This window comes from Microchirus variegatus (assembly GCF_963457635.1).
Source record: "Microchirus variegatus genome assembly, chromosome: 3".
In the NCBI taxonomy this organism is placed as follows: Eukaryota; Metazoa; Chordata; class Actinopteri; order Pleuronectiformes; family Soleidae; genus Microchirus; species Microchirus variegatus.
Genome location: NC_139804.1, coordinates 38,219,242 through 38,242,980, shown reverse-complemented (window position 1 = coordinate 38,242,980; position 23,739 = coordinate 38,219,242). Strand labels below are relative to the sequence as shown.

Below are 23,739 nucleotides of genomic sequence, written 5' to 3'. Positions count from 1 at the left end.
GTTATTCACGTGCCTCTTCTGTTCTGTTGTGTTCTGCAGGACCCGCTGATGCAGCGCCGTCAAACTCCTCGTCGTCCAGTCTTGTAAACGGAGCCACGAGTAAAAACCTCCCCGCCGTGCAGACAGTGGCCCCCATGCCTGAGGACACCGTAGAAAACATGAGGTACTATTTTACACTCGCCCGTGCGTAGTTATTCGCACAACAGCGTTGTTTTTGCAAAGCTTTGTCTTCCAAACACATTTTCTTCCTTAAACATCTTTAATCCGTCAATAAGTGAGTTCAGACAACATTATTATTATTATTATTATTGCACAGTGTCCAAATTCAGTCTACCCACTCACATGCACACACCACGTTGCAGTGAGGCCGTTTTCTTCATACGGTTTTCCCAAATAATCCAGTATTCTGTAGTTAATTCATTCATTTATTCTGCATTAATTCCCACAGTGCGATAGAGTCTTGGAATTAAAACACAATGTGAACTCTCTTGTGCACACTCACTCACTCACTCTTGTATATCGTAGCTTATTTTAATTCACGTTTTTCTTCATATACTCTATAGTTTCTGAACATAATCTGACACAGGTGTAAATATTTCTATTTTATATCATTCCTATTCTTCTCTTTTTATGCTTTCATAGTTTTGATTTTGATGTAAATCTGTGACACTATTATATTGTTTAGAATTTGTTCTTTAAGTCATAAATTCTATGCCCTGAACGTTATACCCAAATCCGTGCGTCATTTTTTGAGTTATTCTGCTCAAAAACAGACAAAGAAACACATTAAATGTCATATTTTAACACAATGTAATTTTTTTTTTGGACTAATTCCTGCTGAAAAGTTGCCTATTGTTCTTTGTGACCTTGACCCTTTGCTCTAAAGTTGACCCTAATAGTCTGTGACAGATGACCCTTTCTCTTCGGCTGTTGAAATCCTCCTCTTCCTCTTTGCCTCAGCACGTTCTGTCAGAGTTACAGAGATTCTGTTGCCATGGCAGCAGTCGCCGACATCACTTAGCGTTAACTGTGAAGTCAATGATAGCGGTATCTCGCCGCAGACCCTCCTCGCTCGCGTCTGACTTACATTTCAGATGAACATGAGGCAATAACGCAGGCGGCTGAACAAAGACGTCATCGCCTCGTCGTTTTCATTTTACGTCAAGTTTGTTTGTTTTCTCTCTTTTCACGGTCAAAAAGTCACTGTAGTGTTTTTATTCATTTAATTCCGTACATCTTTTAATCATATGGTTCATAAAATGCAAGTAAATGTGTTTCCCGAAACCTCAAAACATACTCAATTTTATATATTTTTGTCCAAAAAAACCCCTGAAGATACTCAGTTTATTGCCGTAGAGGAAACGGGAACAAATTCATATTAAAGAAGGTGAAATTAAAGCAATTGTTTACAGAACAATAACACAATTGGAATAGATTACAGACAATTTTCTTATAGGGAGGTAATATCCTACTAATTGTTTATAGTATTCACCAAATATTAGCTTAAAGTATGTTAATTATCACAACAATGGCCCAAATCACAATTACAATCGGTTGTGACTAGAGACATTTTTAAATAATGCCGTGACTATTTACAGACATATCTGTAACATCTGATACTGTTTTGAGTTGAAAAACAAATCTTATCTAAGCAAGACGGTCGTTTCACTGAATTCTATCACAATTAACAATTAAACTGAGAACATTTGCACCTGGATGGACAAAGAACAATACAAATATACACTTGTTTTTACCTGGGTTTATTTACTGTGTTAATGGAAGGCAAGATTACACATACACACTAATACAAAACGCTAAAACACAGATTTCCGACACACTCTGTCTCTGTTATTTCTCTGCTGCGTTGTGTTCATTGTAGCTGAAGAGAACTCGACCCTCATGTTGTCTGTGTGTGAACAAAGAAAAGCAGCGGCGATAAATACAGCATCTCCGTCTCTATACGGTCTGATTTGTTCGGCTGCACGTCTCGTGCTCACCAGATAATGGCGTGTTCTGAGAGTGTAGATGATAAGAAACTTCCCTCTGCTCAGATACACAACTGGAAACCTGTGCGTTATCTGAAAGATGCTAACAGCTAACGGCTAACAGCAGAGAAATCCTCTTTGAATTAAAAACATGTTGTTTTTAACAAAATAAAGTAATCTCTTAATGGCTTTTCAAGTCATAGCAAATAATACTTTCTTAGGTGTTGTCAACCACGACGTCGTAGAGCAAGTTTCCGCTAACTCAGCTCCGAGATGGATGCTCATCCTTAGTGAAAACGTGGCTGCGCGTAGGAACAGAAGGAAAAACAGACTTAATACACTTAATTTAATACTTCCCTATACCTTCTTAAAGGTGCATTATGTAATAAATCATAAAATCCTCCTAATATGTCACAGAGACTCAGGAATAATGTTCATATAACAAACTGAACTCACCAACAACAACAGTACAGACAAAATATTTTGCAGACTGCAAATCATGTTTATGTTTATATTTTTAAATCATGTTTTGGCGTCATGTGGCGCCACCTACCGCCGTCTACCAATCATTGCAGTCAGTAGAGTCTCAGTTGCCGTGCAACCACAGGTTGCCAGTTACGTCAGAAAAGGAAACCTTAAAGACCTTGGTACATTCTTACATATGGCACCTTTAAGTCTGCAATATCTTAAAAATAATGTCACAAACAGAATATGTCACTCTCCCACACCAAACTCCATAGAGAAAATCAGGTTTTTTTATCTTGTAGAGACTCAGCAGCTGCTGGTCCACTGCTGCCTCATTTGGTAAGATTGTGTCACTGCAGTGAAACCAAACAAAGGATTTTAAACACTGAAGTCACAAAATAACACATTTGAATGTACTGAATGAGGCTTCAGTGAATCGGTAACGCCTGCCATTTTCTCAATGAACGTTGGTGCAGGAGAAACATATACTTGAGATATCATCCCTTTAACTACTATTAGCAGTGTACTGTGCGGTGTACACTTAAATGGGAGAATCCCACTGCTGTTTTTTTGTGCCTTACCCTTGATGGAAGATTGCATTACCTCTCTCTTTACATTTCTCTATCCATATATTCTCTTGACAGCATTACGACTAAGCTGGAGCGAGCCTTGGAGAAGGTGGCGCCGCTGCTCAGAGAGATCTTTGTGGACTTTGCACCTTTTCTGTCACGAACGCTGCTGGGGAGCCACGGTCAGGAGCTGGTCATCGAAGGTATTTATATATATATCATGTATTATAGTCTATATTGTCTGTGTGATTACCGTGTTGAACTGAAACCCCCCAAAAAATAAGCTCTAGTTATATTTAAAGAGCAATTTGCGACTTAAACTACAGTTCAAATCTACTTTATGGAAATTAAAGTCAATTATCAATTCTCAAAGAAACAATTAGTAAAACCTGGAATCATAAATGTTTGACTTCATTCACAAATGAACACAGGATCAATGTGTGTACTGTAATAGTCTCGCTCCAGATCTTTATTTGACATTAAAAGGTTGTAACATTTTAATTTTCACTTTCTTTAAACCAGTCTCAATTAATAATTTTTCAAATATTATCCTCCTTATCTGTTGTATTCTTTTCATAGCTATATGTTTCTTATATTTAAATTATATTTTATTGATCTAGTTTGTATTTTGTATGGTGTAAGTACCTGATATGGTGCTGCTGTAATACAAAGCTAGTTAGCTAGCTGTGTAGCCCGCTAATTAGATGACAAAAATAGCCAATTTGCTATTTGGCTAGCCTGCTAGCTAGGAAATTAGCTGAATAGCTATTCTGCTATCTAGCTAGTAAGCTAAATCATGCGAAATCTGACCATCTTTATCATTTATTACCGGTATTTTAATGTAATCTTTAGAAGGAGTCAGTGTCATAAGGGTTAGGGTTACAGTCCTGTCAAATGTTAGTTTTTAATCCTATTCCAGTCATGCTAACTGTTTTACCCTCTACATACAAACATACATCACGTATGTTTACATTTGTACAAAGACGTGGTTATATTGGGCCACGTGTGACCGATGTGTTTTATACAAACTCTGTGGAAACGGAATGTGGAGGAAAGAGAAAAAGAAATCAGGTAACGTCGTCGTGACAAGTGTGAATATGTCTGTTGCCCTTTCAGTCAAAGTCTGTCAGCAGACTTGACTAAGCTGACAAACCAGAGCTGAGCGCACAGAGTGTAAGCTCACAAACAAGAGTGTCAGATGGACAGATCAGGCCTCAGCGCTCTGCAGCAGACATGTTTAACCCTGTCCTGATGTGTGAAAACTCAACCCTCATGTGGATCAGAGCAGATTTATCAAAGGAAACGGACGCACACTTTTTATTTAACCTTTAGCTTTTACACTTGTCCCAATCGTTCAACTGATTCTCTCTCTCTTTGGCTGCGGTCAGGTCAGCGTCCCATTGACTGAATGAATGAATGAATGAATGAATGAAGGCTTACAATAGAAAAGAATAAAAACACAACATTTTCCTCTTCAATAATAATCGTCTCTATATCCACATGCCAAAAAAAGACATACTTATTTAAAATACAACAACACTGAAGAATTAAAATAATGTAAATAAACAAGTAAAACGTCTCATTAAAGCCCTTTTTCCTCTTTGTACCTGGTGAAAAGCATAGATTTGTATCTCTTTGAACCAGATCATGATTTCTTTATATCTTTATATGTATTATATAGTATTTATACACAATCTGATCCACAGTTTCACTCCATATACAGAAATAATTTTTTTCTTGGTTTGGTTTTTGGTTTTAAACTGAACTCCCCCTTAAATTCTCTCTCTTTTTTTAAAAACTGAATATTGCCAAGTTATTTATTGATTAACACATTATTTTATGTATGCTACTTGGCAATGAACCAGATGTGAATCTTTGGGTTGCTCACGATTCGATTCCGATTCTTAGGGCCACGATTCGATTCAAAATCGATTCTCGATTTCAAAAATTGATAGAATACATAGTGTGTTAAGTCAGATTATGGAATCTAAACAACACAGTTTATATAAGATAATGTGATAATGTGATCACACAAAGGTAAACTTAAGACAAAAGTTAACATTTATTCATTCAAAACAAATAAAAACTTACTTACTGTACAAAATAATAACTTGCATAAATTAAAGATTAGACTAGCTGCCTTTTTCTCCCTGAAGTTACAAAAATAAACTGTGCACAAATAACACAAACTGGTGTTTTGTGGTTTTTCAAAATAGAAACTTAAAAAAAAATTATATATATATATATATATATATATATGTTTTTTTTTTTAAATCGATTTTTGAAGTTTATGAATCGATCCAGAATTGTGGATTATTAGAATTGCGTTTCCGATGTGAACAGATTTTTCCCCCACCCCTACATTTTACTGTTTTTGATTCAAATCTGATTCATATCTGATTAATAACCGATCACATAAGTTACCTTTGTGCTAAGATTGCACTGAACGTGCTGTTCCACCATTTCCACCATACATAAATACTGCCTGTTGTATAATTGTAAAAAACCCTCATTTATGGTTTTAGCCTTTTAAATAAATCCTGATTACTATTATAGTATTTAGGAAATTATTATGAGAAAAGTAGGATTAAGGAATGAGAATAAGACGGAAGGGGAACTTTAAACTGTCATGAAGACGTCTGAGGGGATGAGAAAGCAATTTTTTTTCCCACCTCTCTGTAAACAGCGAGACGAGAATTAGTAGAAGAAACAGAAGAAGGACGAACTTCTTCTTTGTTGTTCGATTTTGCTGCCTTTCCGTAGCTCGCGTTGCTTACGTCAAAAGCAAAAATAAAAGCCTTGCGGATTCTGATCATTCAATAACCACAGGCCCCACGCAATACGTAATCTAGAACAAGTGACGCGCATCGTAATTGAAAATGGTGTTTCTGTGTCCACACAGCTGTGGTAAATAAGATCTCAGATCACATCTGTGGGACGAAAAAAAAAACAAAAAAACACCCGATATGAGTCACTTCCGCCTGCTAATTTGAACGTAGCCGCTCTGGTGTTTTTCCTGCCTCTCCAGGCTCACAGTTGAAATACTGTGCTGTAGAGCAAAGGCACTCCATTTAGGCGTAATTACCAGCCATCCATCACTCTGTTGATTGCTCGGGGTCAAGCCCTCCTGTGCCCCGAGTGCCCTTTTGCCTCACCATATTCCTTCACCCCCCACCCTCCCCATTTAGACATGTGGTCACTGCAGCAATTATGTTGACTGCACCCTGAGCTTTTACACTTGCAGTCGCCGGGTAAGGCTTGTGTGTGAACACTGCCGCTGTTGTGACGGCCGCCGCCTGCTTCCCCGCTGTCCCCCGCGTGGCCCGGGCCTGGGCCGTGCCGACACGTCGCCTCCACAATGCCACATTCACCCCTCTGCGCCTTGGCCCTGGCCCTGTTTACAGGAAGGGGAACTGCGCAGGCCGTGTTTCAATAGAATGCATTTTAGTTTGTGTACCAGCACCAGGCCAGGGTCAGCCTGGTCACCTGACTCACCGTGTCACTCTTGGGCTGACTTACGGCTCGGTGTGTCACTGCGATAACAAGAGGTCAGCGCTGGCACTTTGTGTACAAGAGCGCGACCACATCCACTCGCAGTATTTACAACACGGACAGTCTGCGCTCATGAAGATGGATGGAGAAAGAGTGACCGCAAGATCCAATCGTCCTCCGCTGTTAATGATCTGAGCTGCAGCTTTTCACACAAGTCCATTAAATGGCTCGCTTTTAAGGACACAGCTGTTTTTGTTCTGACCAATAAATCACATTCGGACGTTTTTTTTCGGTTGTTTTCTAGTGTTGGTCAGTGCTATAAAAGACACATTTAACCTTTAATCTCTTTCCTACTAATAAAAGAATCCGCAGTATATATCTCTGATCTGATCTACCTCCACAATAATATCAATTTCCTTTTTAACATTATCCCCAAAATCCTTGTATTAAAGGTGCCATATGTAAGAATGTGGCCAAAAACAGTTACTACATTCAAATTCAAAAATACCGAGGTCTTTTAGGTTTTGTTTTCTGACTTAACTGGCAACCCGTGGTTGCTCGGCAGCTGAGACTCTACTCTACATGATTTGCAGTCTGCAAAATATTTTTTTTAAACGCAAATATTTTGTCTGTACTGTTGTTGTTGGTGAGTTCAGTTTGTTATATGAACATTATTCCTGAGTCTCTGTGACATATTCGGAGGATTTTATGGCCAGTTGCTTTAGATTTATTACATAGTGCACCTTTAACGGACAATCCCAAAACATATTTTCACATTTTCGCCAACATAATGCCACATTGGGGCTTTTTGCATATGAAAAGATGATAAAAAAATCTGACCGTAACCTTCCAGTCAAATTCTTTCCACACTAATTCTGAATTTTCAAATATAACATTCAGGTCTAATTTCCATTTTTCCTTAATGTAGTCTGTATTTTGTGAAGCGCCAGCCATTAACCTTTTATAAATATATTAGATACATGTTGTTTTTGTTGGGAAGTGCCTCTCCAGAACACTAATAAAGTACTCTTCTATTTAATTTGGGTTTTTGCTGACCAGCTCTCTTTCCTTATGGGTCTTATCTGGAGGTACTGATACAAATCCTTTTATGGGAAGTATCGTTTAATCTCAATGAAAACAACAACAAAACACCTAGTTTGGCATCATGAGGCAGCGTGGAATCATGGGGATTGTTGGCTCGTTTTGGTTTCTCCTCTGTGTTTGCACTTCGCGTAGTCGGGATACATTAAAAGTTAAAAAGTTAGTAGAACTGAATATTTTGACTCCAAAACCATAGCATATATACAAGTACGCTTTATCTATTCAAAGTAATACAGGTGTAAAATCCGTCTCAATTGATATTTTCTACTGTAAATTGGGTCATCTGTAAAGAGTGGGCCTCAGAAACACTGTGGTTCAGTCTGAGAACATGTGGCCGAGGATGTGTGGGGGGGGCGAGTGTATTAGTGAGAGGGAATGTTAGCCATGTGTTTGATGGACATAATGTAGGCGTACACATTCATTTCCTATGGCAGTCACTTCTGACCGGGAACACCATCTGTGTGACCAAGTTGAGTGAACCACCCAAATCAGACATTTCATTAGTCCTGATATAGGTGTCAAGAGGTCGTCAGATGTTATATTTATATATTTATGCTTTAGAATGGCTCAGATTTGACTTTCGTTCTCACTTAAGTCTCAATTTTTGCCAACCATAAAACATCAATTCAGAATTCTAAGAGAAAAAGAATCTGAATTCTGACTTAAATATCAGAATTCTGAGGAAAAAAAAACAGAATTTCTGTTAAATTTAAATTCAGAATTTTGGACAGAAAACATTTTTTTAAACATTTTGTTTATGTTTTTTTCAAAAATATCTTCAAAAGTGTCCCTAAGCCTCTTCCGTACAGATTAAACCAAACTCCATAAGAAAGGTAAGAACTTCAGTTTGTTAAAATACGTATTAAAAACCACAATAAACGTCTTCTCTTATCACACGACCGTAAAAACTGCGTGAAGACGGCTGTTTTTGCGTTTGCCGTGATGAAGACTTTCACATCTGAAACACATTACCATGTTCTCACAGTCGATGCGATTCAATAGCTATAAAGTATTTGAGGCTTTTTAACTTATCACCATCTTGAAACGTATTTAACAGCTCTATATTCCGACATGTGAGCTCACATGTTCGCTCAATGACACGTGTCTCTCAGCCTCACGGCTCTGACAGCCCGGAAAAAAATGGATCCAATCGGGAACGAGAACTCCTCAAAATGTCGCGTTCTCGCGTTCTCTTCTGTCTATGAAAATTAGACGGTTATAGATAAAAAGTCCAAAAGTGACCAAGAAATGTCCAAAAATAAATGGTGGCTCAGCACTTTCGCTTTGTGGCGCGAAACTCTGCCGTGTTTTTGTCCGATAAAAAACGAAACATCTCCATCTTTTCGCTCCTTTTATTGCTCTCCTTGATCACTGGAAGTTAAATTCGAGATCAAATTCATGCAACACGTGAACGTGAAGCTCACGCATGTCTGAAATAAAACACATTCATAATGTTTTCGCTCCAGTTTTTAAGAGAACACAAAGGGTCGTGTTATTGTTCAAATGTAAGGGTCGGTCACGCTAAATACAAAACACTTTGACTTTAATGTTTACCGTATTAATAAAGCCATTGTGAAATAATAGCTCGCACACACTTCATATCGTACACTGTGTATAGTGATGTGATAGTGATGTAGCCACTGCATTTGGCTTTACAAGGCTTATTTTGTCTTTATTTTATATATAAATACATAAAATAAAGATAAAAATGTGTATAAATTGTGTGTATTAGCTCATACTTAACGTGTATTTGGAAAAAAAACATTGGTAATGAAAAAGTATAAAAGAGACTATTATGATGAAAAATCAAACATTTGCTTTTTCAGTGTTTGCCATTTGCAGACGGTCCCTGCACCGGCGGCTCGTGCCATAAAAACAAAACAAGGTGCTGCTTGTCCGCCTTACGTTGGAAGAATTTTTTTTGAAACTTCTATTTATATTCCTCTAATATTCTTTTGTTTCGCTCTTACATGTGCACCAAATTCCTTGTGTTGTTTAAAAAAAGATTTAGCGATAGTGAACAAAGTCGCTCATGATGTTGCTTTTGCTCCATGTGCAGACGTTTGAAGACTTTCTGGACTTCAGGCCGTCTTGGTTTTTATTTTGAATAATTCCGTTTAACGCTTCAGGGAAATTCATGTCACATCTGCCCGTCGAGCTGAAATGGCAGAAAAAAATTAATCTAAAGTAGTGAAGACTTCACCGGTTTGTGATATGAGCTGCTTTTTATGGCTTTTATCACGACTTTGAGGCAGAATCTCTTTCTGCGCGGCCGTCGTGAAACAACGTACAACAGCGGTGTTTTCTCACGTCGAACCAAGTCGTTATTTTTGCCTAAACCTCTTGTTTATTAAAAGGGGTTAGTGGACTGTACCACTGCGATAGGTGAGTGAGTGAGAGTTTTACGTATCACGAAATAGGCTCCAATTCTACTGTTTCTTTTCAAGGGAATATTCTCTACGAGAGATTTGATTCTCAGAAAAAGACAAAAGGCTCTACGTGTAAATACAATTCTGAGGTTTTTCCTCAGAATTCAGAGTTAAATCTAAACATTTTTAGTATTTTTCCCCTCATAATTCTAATGTTTTTTACTCTGACTCGGAGGTTTTTTTTCTTCTTAAAATTGCAAAATCCGAGATAGAAAGACAAATCTGACCGACTTCATAACTTTCATAAAACGTAAATATTACATATTTCATCGTACTAATATCTGACGACCTCTTTATCAGTAATAATAAAGCCCGACTGCAGTGTCGTCTGAGGTACATTCATCGAAATGATGAATGAACAGAAGTATAAAAACGATGAGGATGATGATTTTATGGTCTTGTTTCTCTACAACCGCTGGTTTTGCGAGTAATAAAATATTGAGTCATTCATTGGTATCTTTTACTGATGATCTATTCAAAAAGGTTCTACAGTCGTCACATTAATAAATATGTCAATATTTTTTATAGTTAAATGTTATTCTTGTACCTTTTTATTGTATTATTATTTTACCAGACTACACTGTAGGGGAAAAGTTTTTGAAATTCCTCTTTGTGTCTGAATGGACGATAAAGTGGACTTTGGCACAATTCAATGAGACAATTAAAAGTGACTAGGACTGCACGCAGTCACGATACGGCCCTCTCGTCCCCCACATAATTCAGGGAGTGCAGCAGTTCCCTGACCTCACTTTTAAATCCGAGAAACCACTCAACACCTTTTCATCTTTGTTGTGTCTCGCTCATTTACGTAGGGTGCAAATCGCCAAAATGTCAAATTCGCTAAAACGCAGGGGGTTGTAGTGACCACGCCATTTTGAATCCGCAAAACCTTTTGATAACTTTTCACCTTTGATGTGTCTAGTGCTTTTTTTTTTATTTATCGCGGTACGACAAACACACTCTGAATAGTTCGCTCATTTACGTAGGGAGCAAATTGCCAAAATGGCCGTCCAAAATTCAAAATGGCTGACTTCCTGTAGCGTTGAGGCCATGGTTACGGTCGACTTTTTTGTCCATCTTGGTCTATAACATCCTCCCATAAAGCTTCGGGAAATTCTGCGGAACTCAATTTTGCCTCGGGGAACTATGCCAATGTCGTATTTCTGCCAGACCTGAAAATAACCCCCTCAAAAACGACCGCTAATCCACTGATATAATAATAATCTGAAGCATAATAATAGTTTCAGTCCCTCGTAATTAGGGCCCGTGCAAAGAAAAAGTGATATTTGATAACGTTAGGCTGTGTAATTTATTGATATTATATCTACATATATTTCGTGACATGTGAAATATGGTCTTGGATTTTGGATATCGTGATACAGTGTTACACTAATAATACGCTACATTTGAGATATTATATATTTATCAAGATGATATTTATTGATTTAAAAAAATACATAGAATCAATAAAATTATATACAAATTATATTATATGTAATAAGCCTAATTATTCAGGCAATCTCCGTGTTTCTAACACACGCGTAAATATCCTTCATTTAACGTTAAAAAGCAAAAGAAATCATGCACGTATTAGTATTTTAAGATCATTTACAGTAATACAGATTGTAACAGTATAAGCCATGTATCGATATTTAATCACCATTTTTTCGTCCAGTCCTATTATAATGTTACTCATTTCCTTTTTTTCCTACATTTTTTACACTAACACTGACTGATAAAGACTTCCTTCTCTCCCCTGATTGATGCCGTGTCACAACAGCAGCTGACGCAGCTCAGACTTTCTGCTCCTCTCCATCCCATAATGAGTCCAGGAGTCATTGACTTGCACCTTAATGGTTCAACAGAAGGAGCCAAAGAAAGGAGGTGTGGAAAGTAGCGGAATAAGAGTGAAAGAGAGAAAGAGAGAGCGCTCGTACCGTAGTGGAGCGTTGTTTCTGCAAATGAACTTTTTCACACCTGCCCTTGTTTCATTAGAGCGATGTCTGCTTCTGTGGCTCGGCGTCGGCAGAAAGGCGACGAGGGGAGAAGCTGTGAACCTGTGTGTGTGTGTGTGTGTGTGTGTGTTCACACGTGCATCTGTTCCGCACACACCAACTCTGCGCAGATGGAAATGACTTTTCTTTTTATGCACTTTTCTGACAGGCAAATTGGGAGCATAATCTGCGTCGTCTTTGAGATTTTCTTTTCTATTTTATGCCAAATACAATATGCGGTAATTTTATCCAGGTGCTTTTAAAAAAAAAAGTCTGTTCTTTTATGGTTCACTTTATATGTATATATATATATATATATATCAGATATAGCCACAGATGCTCATGGTCCATGTGTTCATCTGCAGGTCTTGTGTGTATGAAGTCCAGCACCTCAGTGGTGGAGCTCGTCATGCTGCTCTGCTCTCAGGTGAGTTTCCTCACTCCAGGTTCTGTCTTCTCCTCTTTTACCCTGTTGTAATCTGTGATGACGCCATGACAATACTAGATTATGTTAGGTTAGAACCACGGTTCTCATACTGTGGTACGAGCTACCTCTGGCGGAACCTGATGATCATCATCATCATCAGAAGAAGAAGTATAATTTACTGTTATTCTGTATGTTTTTGTTCTGGAGTGTGTAGAAAATGACACGCACACATAAAAAATGATTAATAAGTTAAATAATAATTTGCTCTCCCTTTTTTTTTTACACCATTGTATTTTAATATAACATTTCATATAATATAATATAATGTAATAACATATTTTATGTGATGTAAATCCTGTGTAAAAATGCATTTAATCACAAACACACACACATAACTCATTTATTATAGTATTATAATAATTTATATAATAAATACTTATAATTTATATAATATACTTATAATTTATATAATAAATACTACTATTATAGTAGTATATTATAGTACATATAGAGTATGTCAATATATATAACTGTGTGTGTATATAATGTATATACATATATACACACAGTATATGTATACATATGTATGTATATATATATTATGTATACATATGTATGTATGTATGTATATATGTATATATACATATATATACACATATGTACATATATACATATGTAAATGTCAAGTTTGTGCTATACTTTTCTATTTTCTAAAATAATTTTAATATTTAAAATGTATTATTTATTAATTTGGGATTATTGATAGTTTCCTTTGACTGTCTCTGCTGCTGCAACACAGTAAATAATCCCATCCATCTTTATTTTATATTTGTCTAATCTTACAAAATAAAGTTAGTAATCTAGTATATTTTTACCAGTTGCAAATCCTTACATCAATTTAATCTGCCTTTCTTGATCTGTGCTGTCCGTTCTTTTCCCAAAAGGGAACGTTTTTTTTTGTGATTTTCGTCACCACAGTTTCATGAAATGCTCCAAAAAGGCCACAGCGTTCCATTCTGGACTGAACCACATGTACAGATGTGTAATTTGGGGGGGGGGGGGGGGGTTCTCAAAGCTGCAGGGGTGAGTTGTGCGTCAAAGTTTCGACGAAAGTGTAAGAAGAAGAAACGAGAACGACATCAACTGTCACATTTGGACGTCTAATATTCTCTTGGTATTACATCGACGCAGCGTCTTCAGAGGATCAGAGCTTTTTGTGTCCGTTACACGACCTGCTTTTTCTTAAACGCACCCAACAGACACATTAAAGAGGGTGGATCGCGTGCTCCGCTACACGTGCTACCTTTTTATTAGCGCGTGTGCTCGTAGATTTACTCGCTGGACGAATCCTGTCCACAAATCATAGTCTGCTTGATTCTCACGTGTGGAAATAATCCAGCAGAAGAGTCCAGGTCTGTGTCAAGTCTCACAATGAATCACTTTGGGGGTGAATTCATATCAATGTAAATAATCTTTTAAGATCCTTAAAAGATTTAAGCTAATTTCCTTTATCTCGTCTTTATTTATTTCTTCATTATTCATTTATTCCTTTCTTTTAATAATAAATATTGACTATTATTGTGTTTTATTTCTTTTAGGGCACGTGGTAGTGGATATTTGTCATTTTAGGTAAATTTTTTGGTCAGTGTTTCTCTTGTACGAGGGATTTTATAAGGGAGATATCTGCTATTTTAAACTCAGCAGGCACAGTTTAATACCGTTATTTGAAAATATTTGTGCAAAAACTGACAATTACCATTAATTCATGCTTTGTTTTTATTTTGTTATTACCAAATGATTGCTTGGTGATTCCTATGAAAATAAGGTGTTATTACTATAATGTCACGTCATGACCATAATATCTCTGTACTCTCGTTACAGAGATTATTAAACAAACGCGGCCGCGCCTCTTCGATCCGACGACTTTCTCGCTTGGCCCTGAGCTTTAACTCCCGGCTCTGATCCGAGAGCGAGCCCCTGCCCTCCTGCACTGCTCCCGCTGACTGATCACCTCTGAGCTGACCCTCGGAATCTCTTGTTAAACCCTTGTTTTAGGAGAGGTCAAAGCCCCAATGTAGCAGTTAGAGGAGAAGATATTTAACATACCTTCTGTCAGCCCATCAGTCTTGCACTGGGAGCCCATAAGGAAGCCATTACTCGGTGCCTCTCTGTGGATCCAGGACTTCAGGCCCGAGAACCTTGAGGAGGTGGATTTAGCTCCGCGAGTATCCCGCCGTCTGAAGGAGTGAGCTTCAGCGGGGAGCAGCCTCTGTTATATGGAGGCCATTATTCAGGGGTTTTCCTTGGTCCAGAGCTGAGTTATTGTTGTGCTTTTGAAGGTTTTTTTTTTTTTTGCTCCTTTTCTTTACTGTGGAGTATTGTTTCTTTTTCCACGTGGAGGATTATTGCAGATGAGAGCTGTTAAGGTCCGAAGTCCAACCCAGCCCCCCCCCCCCCCCCCCCACACACACACACACACACACACACTCTCCCACCTTCCCACCAACACCATTTACACAGATAGCATTACTGCGGCTCCAGAGGTTCCTGCCATTAGAGGCTCCAGGGATGAAACCCAGGCTGAGATATCGATCAGACGGTCGAAACTGGACCGTAGAGCTTCTGTGTCCTTCTGCAACCTTTCAGATCCACATGAGCCATTTCTTTGTAGCCCAACACAGCGCCGCCAGTAATGAATCCAGTTATGTTGTCACCTAATACGATAAAAAAAAAAACAACATACTTTTAATGACGCGATAATCGATCACCGGTGTCTCTTACATCGTTTATTTCTACGGGGCTTGGTGTATGTGGTTTCTTCTGTGCTTCACTGCTTACATGGGAGTTTAATTCCACTCAATGCAGTGTCTTAAAGTTCCAGTGTGTCAAATTGAGTGACATCTAATGTTGATTCTGTTGAAGACTCCTCAGGAAACGACTCGTGATGGTGCAGTACCACACGTTTGTGTCCGATAACGATCACAGCAGTATCACAAGCCTCGATTTGCTGCCAATACTGATATAAATAGATAATAAGAAATGTTTTTTATTTCAAACACACGTGCAACATTTACCATGACAACACATGCATTTACATCCTATTCATATTACACGCAACTCAATTCATAGACTATTTTATCCCATTCCCAGATATTTACATATTTACAGTGTTTTATGCAACACAAGAATACGTCTGGCTTTAAACACGACCATTATCAGATATACTAATTTTACACTTTTTCTAGCCATTTCAAGCTATTTCAAAGTCATAATAATCCATTGGTGCAACAGAAATTCTCCCATAAAGAAGAAATAACCCCCAACATGACTCATTTTTATCACCATATTTACTCCAATATCCGTTCCAGCTACTTTGATCAGTATTACAAACTACGGTGGCTTTGAGTAACCAGAAAGGATGTTTGTTCTTCTATTTGTGTGAGAAGCTTCTGCTTCAAAATGTAAAATTTGCGTTCTGGGTGGTTTGTAGAAAATGGCGATGCAAGGATGCGACCTCCGGGAAAGCAAAGCCGGTACCTGCCAGTGTTACAGTATATCAAAGAGCTTAAACCCCACCCACACACACAGCCATTGGCCGTACATACATGTAAACACATTGATCATATGGAAAGTTTAAAAGCGGCACCGTGCCTTTATTTTCGGCCTCTCGCAGAACAAAAACAACAGGCACAGGAAGGAAGGTCCGACTGTTGATGATTAACAGTGAAACTGAATGTTAAAATAAGGGGCGGAGAAAACAAAACCCAACTTCACAGACTCTATTTTACTTGGATGAAGAATACAGATGAGTGATTGGTGAGCACATGGTCAGCTGCTCTGCACATGCGCCGCCCATTCTGGTCTGTGACTCTGTGTGTGTGTGTGTGTGTGTGTGTGTGTGTGTCTACAACCAGACCAGGTCTGCCTGTGGTGAACTGGGCCAGATGCAGATCATTGTGCGGCAGAACTTTCTTTCTTGGAAAGTAGCTTAAGTTTTGCCAGAATGTCAATAGATTTATTGCTGGTTTCATTTTTTGGGGAAACAAAAGTAGCTCATAGACTTAAGGCCTTAACCAATCGACACAACGTTCACATCAGGACGCGCCAAGTCACTAGATTCTAAGACGTTTCCCCCCCATAATTAATTAGTTTCGTCGCATCGTGCGTTGATGTGCATAGGAAGGTGCGTCGCAATTTCCCGCCGAATTATCCCCACTTTGGTCACGTATTTTCGCCACTATGTAATTAGACACACTAAACACTTTTTAAGAAGCAAATAAAATATTGATTTAATCATTCAAAAATATTGTATTTTGTTGTTTGAAAATACACTTGTTCGGGCCTTAGGAAGCTTCCTAATGATACTGAGTTTTGGAGCGACAGAGCTTGGAGTCACTGTCTGTCTGAACTTGTAAATACGTTATACGAATAAATACGATATTTACTATTGTTGGTCAGATGTCGACGGGGAAAACTGGGGGAAACGATTTCCAGACGGACGTCAACTCCCAAGCCCGTGAAGACTTCAGGTCCATTGAGCGGTCGCTCCAAAACTCAGTAGCCAATCAGCAGGCAGCTTCTTAAGGCCCGCCCACAAATAAAAAACCACGGCGCAAAGAACAAACCAGGCACAACTGATTCTCGCCATTTGGTCAGAATTAAAACCTGCTCGCTCTCCCCCCCCCCCCCCCAGCTCCCTTCAGCATTTAACCATCAAAATGACTCTGAGGATGTTAAATTAGGGTCAAATCCTACGTAGTTCTGCTTTAAACCGTCCGAAATGTCTCACACTGGACCTTCAGAGAGTTGTCAGAGCTGCACTGTGAGCTCCGACATCACTAAAGTGCCGACTTGGACGCATCCCTCGCACATTTCACCATTAATGTTTTGAGACAGCGAGGAGGGCATTGCTGTGACCTTTAGTCCCTCTCTGTTTTGTGACCTGTCACTTTTATGAATAAATTAGTGCTAATGATCTGCTTTTTTTTCTTCTTTTTTTCTATTCTCGTATTTATGCATACTAATCACCGCAGTCATTGCGTGGCTGCAGACACGGTGTGTCTCTCCTCATCTCTGGCAGCTGAATGAAAAGGTCAAGCAGCTCTGGTTCTTGTAACAGCTTAAACACAGGGAGGGGAGGGTGGCGGCGAGGGGGGGGGGGGGGGGCGGGGGTGCAGTGGAGCCACTGAGATTCAGTGATGGAAGGCCTCCAGATGTGGAGAGTAAAACAGAGCAAAGCTCAGCAGATAAAAGCAAAGTCTCCCGCATCGTGACAGGTTGGATTGAAACACCACAAATACTTAGTGCCCTGCTGAATTTCAGGAAGAGGGAAAAAAAAAAAAAAAAAGAAGAAATGTCTCAAGGCCAGAAGCTGTTCACTGGGATCAGACTGCTGGGATTTGAGGTCCACACACAAAAAAAGAGGTGGAGTTGTTTTGTAAAGAAACAGACAGCAGAGCGGTGTCATCACTCCATGTGAAACTACAGCTTCATCCATCACTGTCACCAACGTTTACTTATTTGTGCTGCAAAGACTTCACTACCAGTCAAATATTCATCCGTTGTTCTCGCCACATTGACATGGTGTCCAGAAGCAGACAGCTGCCTCAATGAAGTCTTAGTAAGGTCCAGTGTGGAGGAACTAGTGACATCTAGTGGCGAGGCCACAGATTGCAACAAATGTAGAATTCTTCCGCTCACGTTTCTCTTTTACCAACAGTTTCAAGGAACTACAGTGTCCTTAAAATGCCAAAAACACTTTTACGACCATCTACTCCTTTAGGTTTGATTCTTTCGATGCTCCGCCCCCAAACCCAACCGACCAATCAGACATTAACCACTTAAGCTACTACTCAACCATTTGGTCGACCACACTTTAAGTCACTATATCTCATTGAAAAATGCATCAAGCTGAACTCACTAACACTAAATTAATGTGATTGTTCTGAATGTTGTACTTTATGAATTATTCAAACCAGGTTTATTATGAACAGACGTCTCAACCGTTTGTTAGAGGCCTGTATCTGAAATACTGTAAGGTCTAATTTAAAAAAATATATTTATATATTGATTGTCGTTATTGTTATCATTAGTTAATAACATAAAATAATAAAAAGTGCAAATAAATATTTTTTCCTTTGCTTTTTTCTTGGTGCGTACCTTAAAGGGTTAAAAATGGTCAATCAATCGACAAAGTCTTCCATTTTAAGTTGTGTCGTAGCTTAAAACACCAAACTCTAAACCTGCTTCCTATTTTAATCAGATATACAAATGTGTTTGGGACCCCAAAAAATATAAACTTAATTAAAATATATACACATACATTTAAACTAAAAAGTTAAAAAATGTAAATTTAAATTTGAATTAATACTGTTATGTAAGCTCCATAGTTTTGTTCTCAGAACATAAAGCCTACAGTCTCAAAATCCAATGTAATCCTAAAGTTTATGAGTTAAACATTAACGATATATTTTACTTTAAAAATAGATCTCAGAAACAGACCATGAATAGAATTAGAAGTTGAAATAGAAAGTGTTATTAAACATAAGATAATAAACAAAAATGTATGTTATTTAAAACACATACACACAAATCTTAACTAAAAAGTTGCTTGGGGACCCAAAAAAATCTCCCACGACCCATCTGTGGGGCCTCCACCCAGTGTTTGGGAATCACTGAGTATTATGTAAGAGACACAGTTTTATGTACTCCAGCAGTAGAAGAGTAATCCAAAGGATTACTGGGTAAATGATCACGTACCTTATACTATATATTGTTTTTATTATTAAAATATATGCGTGACACAAAATTAGCTCTCAGAAACAGACCATGAATAGAATTAGAAGCAGAAATAAAAATTATTATTTCTCTGGAAATCTATTAGAGCTATAATTTTCAGCTTGTTTTAAACGTAAATGCATAAATATGCAGAAGCTCCTCGCGCTCCAAAAGGATTTCATTAAGCACATACATGCGGCTTTTATTTAAGTTCTATAGGTAATTAATACGCTTAAGCTAACATACGTATGGATGGCATGTTCGTTCTCTGTCAGTAAAGCCGTCTTTATTTGACTCACTGGACCTTTTAAAATCACATTCAAGCTGCTAAAGAAACATCCAGAGGCCAGAGGTGCTTCCCTTTGGTCACGCTCTACGTTTACAGAACAGATCACGTCTCTTTAAGAAGGTGAACGTCAGGCTTTTATGGACAGCAGAGGATTTATTTTTACATTTTAAATGTGTGCAATCAAAGGCAGCATCCCCTCCCTCCCTCCCTCCCTCCCCCTCCCTCCTGTGGGAGCTCAAAAAAGAAAAAAAGAAAACAGACAAGAAAGGGCGAGTGCCTCTGAAGTCGACTATCTCAGCTGTCGACAAGAATACCTCAGACAAGATAGCGGCGATTTGACGAGTTCACGCTCTGCCTCCGCTCACCTGCCGCCACCACAGGCCTCACCGTCGCCCCCTACCCCCAGTGTCACATTTGCCCCGATTTCCGTGTTTATTTTTGTCACGTGAGTGAGTGCAGTTTTCCAGCGGAACCTCAGAAGACTCGGAGGCGCACGATCCATGTCCAAATCAGGAACAGCTTATTCCAGGCAGATACTGTAGCCGTGGATATGGGAGGGGGGGGGGTGGGGGGGGTGGAGGGAGTGGAGGGTGGAGGGGGTCATGGGGAACATTTGGAGACCAGATGCTCAGCAGTTTGTCGGCACCATCTCCCTCCGACTTTTTACGCGTCGTCGGGTCAGAGTGTGCGCGGTAGATGTGTCGGGCAAGACGGCGACGCACAAAAACACATGCCCGTACATAATAATGTCAGTGTCAGTTATTCAGGTACTATACACCACGAAAGCTGCGGATCTGCCCCAGACTATGGATTATACAGAAGACCTGCAGAACCTTAATCATCTATAATCTGTCTATAAACAATCATGTCTGTTTAAACCGTATAGTTATAGTTTCTAAGTGGTTTAAAGGTACGATGGTTATTAAGGTCTGAGTGTGCAAGGTGTGGAGGACCCTATTGAAGGAGTTCTTCTTCTTATTATTATTATTATTATTATTTGCCTCCAAATTAATCACATTTTTGAGGGCCTGAACACTCACGGATTTCTGCGACCACGTCAATTTGGTGAAAAATTGCGGAAAATTGGAAGTGGGAGGGGCTAAAAACGGACACCCACAAAAACTTCTATTAGGTCATCTGGTGTCGGGTTTAAAGTACATGAACGAAATTCATTACACACGTTTATCAGCTTGGGATGGTCAAAAAAGTCAACGATGACCTATGCTCTAAACCCAACAGGAAGGCCGCCATCTTGGATTAAACGCCAATTTGGAGGCGGTTTTGGCGATTTCGCACCAATGGTAGTTGAACAAATTTATCCTATTTCAATTCAGTGTCTCCGTTTTCCATTTTGGGGAGCCACTTGACTTTTTTAAATTAGTTCCTTTAAATAAAGCCTGAAAACGTACCCATTTGCGACTGCAGTTAACCCTTACACGGAGTGTATCGCGGACGACACTTTTGCGCACTTTGCATTACCGTAATTACGCAACGGCTTGTTCTTTGGGAAGACGATCGAAAAGGCCGATCGGAACCATGGCCTGAACTCAACAGGAAGTCGTCATTTTTAATTTTGGCGTCCATTTTGGCAATTTGCACCCTACGTACATGAGCAAACTCGTCTGTGCGCGTTTTGTCGTACCAACATAAAAAAAAAACCTGTGTCAGTTTGTACTTGACTCTTCAAAGGCAAAACATTATTAATAGATTTCATAGAAATGCAAAAGGGCGTGGCCACGGCAACCGTTGGAAATGTTGCCCATTTTTCGACCATTCATCAGGAAACAGGAAGTTACCTGTAACTTTACCACACATTGACTCATTGCCTCAAAACTTCATAAATGTCACAGAAAACCGACCCTGAACATGTATACGGACACAAACTTGACAAACATGTTATTTCCTCAGATGAAGGCAGGGAAAAAGAGAAGTGGTCCAACAGTTTTAAAAACAAATTCTAACGATTAAAATTGGTCGACTTTTAATGTAGATGTTTCCATATTATGCAAAACGTAAACGTAAAAAAAAAAAAAAAAAAAAACTATGTCTGGGGAAACTTTCCCCCCCTGTTGTTTTTTCCCTTCCTCTCTTTGAACTGTGGCCTTTTCTCCGTTTTCTCTTGCTTTTGCACCTCAGCGAGGGAACGAAAGAGCTGAATTTCCCACAGTGAGAGACTTCACTTCTCAAACGGCTTTTTAATCATTTCCAGAGCATGTTGTGAGACAGCAGCGAGCTCTGGCTGGCACTCAGGCCCACGACTAGGAACCCTTCCAGGCTTACACACACACACACACACACACACACACACACACACACACACACACACACAGCTCAGTAATCTGTCACTATAAGGGACAGAGAGGAAATGGCTGTATTTAAGTGCAGGGATACAGTTTCATCCCACAATTACATCTCTCCTGTGTTTACAGATCTTTTCACAGAGGAAAAAGGACGTTCACACATGTGCTGCAGGATTTCCATCACATGAACTAAAACATGCGTTCTTGACTCACATGAGTCACAAACTCTAAATTACAGTGGAAGTGTGTGATTTGAGTGTAATGTGATTCTCCACTTGACTTCTCTGTCAGATCTCCTCACACATGGGATCAAGAGTGTATTTCGATACTGTTGCAGAGAGAATTCTTTGTTTTACATGAACGTCTTTCCCCCCTTTTTTTTTTTTCTTTTAATAAAATACAGATTCACTGTATATCATATTGCTTTTGTCTTCACATTTATTGGTTTGTTGACGTGGTATTTTATCACTGCTGAACCAATGAAAATGACATTTGACAAAACAATCTGTAGAATTTCAGTGTTTGAGCATATTTACTAGATTTATTCAGTTGACTCAATCAGATTGTTTGACCTTGACAGAGTGTTTGTGTTGTATTACTCCTCATAATATGTAAATATAAATGTTTTAAGACACAGAGGTTTTTGTGACAGATAACAAAATCCTTGATTTCAGGAGTGGCAGAACTCCATCCAGAAGAACGCCGGTCTCGCTTTCATCGAGCTCATCAACGAAGGAAGGTAATGAACATGTTTTTTTTTTGTTTTCATTTATTATTTATGATGTTTCCTCCCTGACAACTGTGTAAAGATTGTTGGATTAAGTGACAGGATGCAGATTAGCTCTAAACCTCTCCCTCCTGCTGACTCTGTTGACCATTACACAGTAAGGGTTCATTCATTAACATTACTTATTACACTTAATTCATGTTTTAACTAACTGGTTATTGCGGTTGTTAAGATTTATGAGGTTATTAACACAAATATTCCTCTATAAAGCTACTGCTAATGTCAGTAATAACTGTTAACTTTAAGTTTGGTGTAAATATCTCACTTTAGTTAACATTTATTAAAGGTGTGTGTGTCTGTGAGGTTAAATAATCATGACATAAGCATACTTTACCCTTTATTAATGCTCTTTTTGACGCTCAAGTGTAAAACATTTATCCCTTATCTACGACTTCATAAATGTATGAGAATACAGAATAAGTACCTTATTATACCCTTTATTAATGCTCCCTGTGACTGTTATTGTTTATTGTAAAACATGTGACTTCATAAATGTATGAGAGTACAGAATAACCATTACTTAACTATAATTAAGCATATATTAACGTTAATAAAATGCTTCATAATAGTGCTTATTCTCTACTCTCATGGATTTTAAGTTTATTAACCATTATAATCCTTTATTAACGTTAATAAATGCTTATTTTGCACTGCCCTACATTTACAAAGTTAATTAAGCATTTATTAACCATTATTACCCTTTATTAATGTTAATACATGCTTATTTTGAACTCCCCTACATTTATGAAGGTTATTAAGTATTATTAACCCTTTTTACTCTTTATTAATGTTCCTTTGTAAAGTGGGAAACTCGTTCCATAAATGTTTTGTATCTGTTAAAGGCTTTAAATGAGCATTAATAAACATGAACAGTGGTTAATATACAGCCAAAGGGGTCACCAGGAGCATTAATTAACACTAACAATAGTTAAAATGAATACTTCATTAGAGTTAAGTTTGTACACAAACTGATAATTACGACTAATCGCTTTATAAACCCTTGAATAATACTTAAATTAACCGTTAACCCGTTAGTGAACGCTCATCACAGCATTTACTCACTGTTCATTCCTGAACCTTTATTGTAAAGCGTTACTAAGGTGAATGATTGCGTTGTGATTGGA

General features: G+C 38.5%; 1 protein-coding gene across 1 annotated transcript in view; it reads left to right on the top strand.

The window, feature by feature from the left end:
* The window catches only part of LOC310925199 (neurobeachin-like), a gene marked incomplete at both ends in the record, with an annotated part of 330,054 nt that overhangs the window by 150,709 nt on the left and 155,606 nt on the right, over nucleotides 1–23,739 (top strand). Inside the window, 4 exons of the mRNA XM_083887081.1 lie at nucleotides 40–163; nucleotides 3,095–3,222; nucleotides 12,401–12,462; nucleotides 22,503–22,567. Of these exons, the coding sequence (XP_083743207.1) occupies nucleotides 40–163; nucleotides 3,095–3,222; nucleotides 12,401–12,462; nucleotides 22,503–22,567 (379 nt within the window). The remainder of the gene's footprint in view (nucleotides 1–39; nucleotides 164–3,094; nucleotides 3,223–12,400; nucleotides 12,463–22,502; nucleotides 22,568–23,739) is intronic.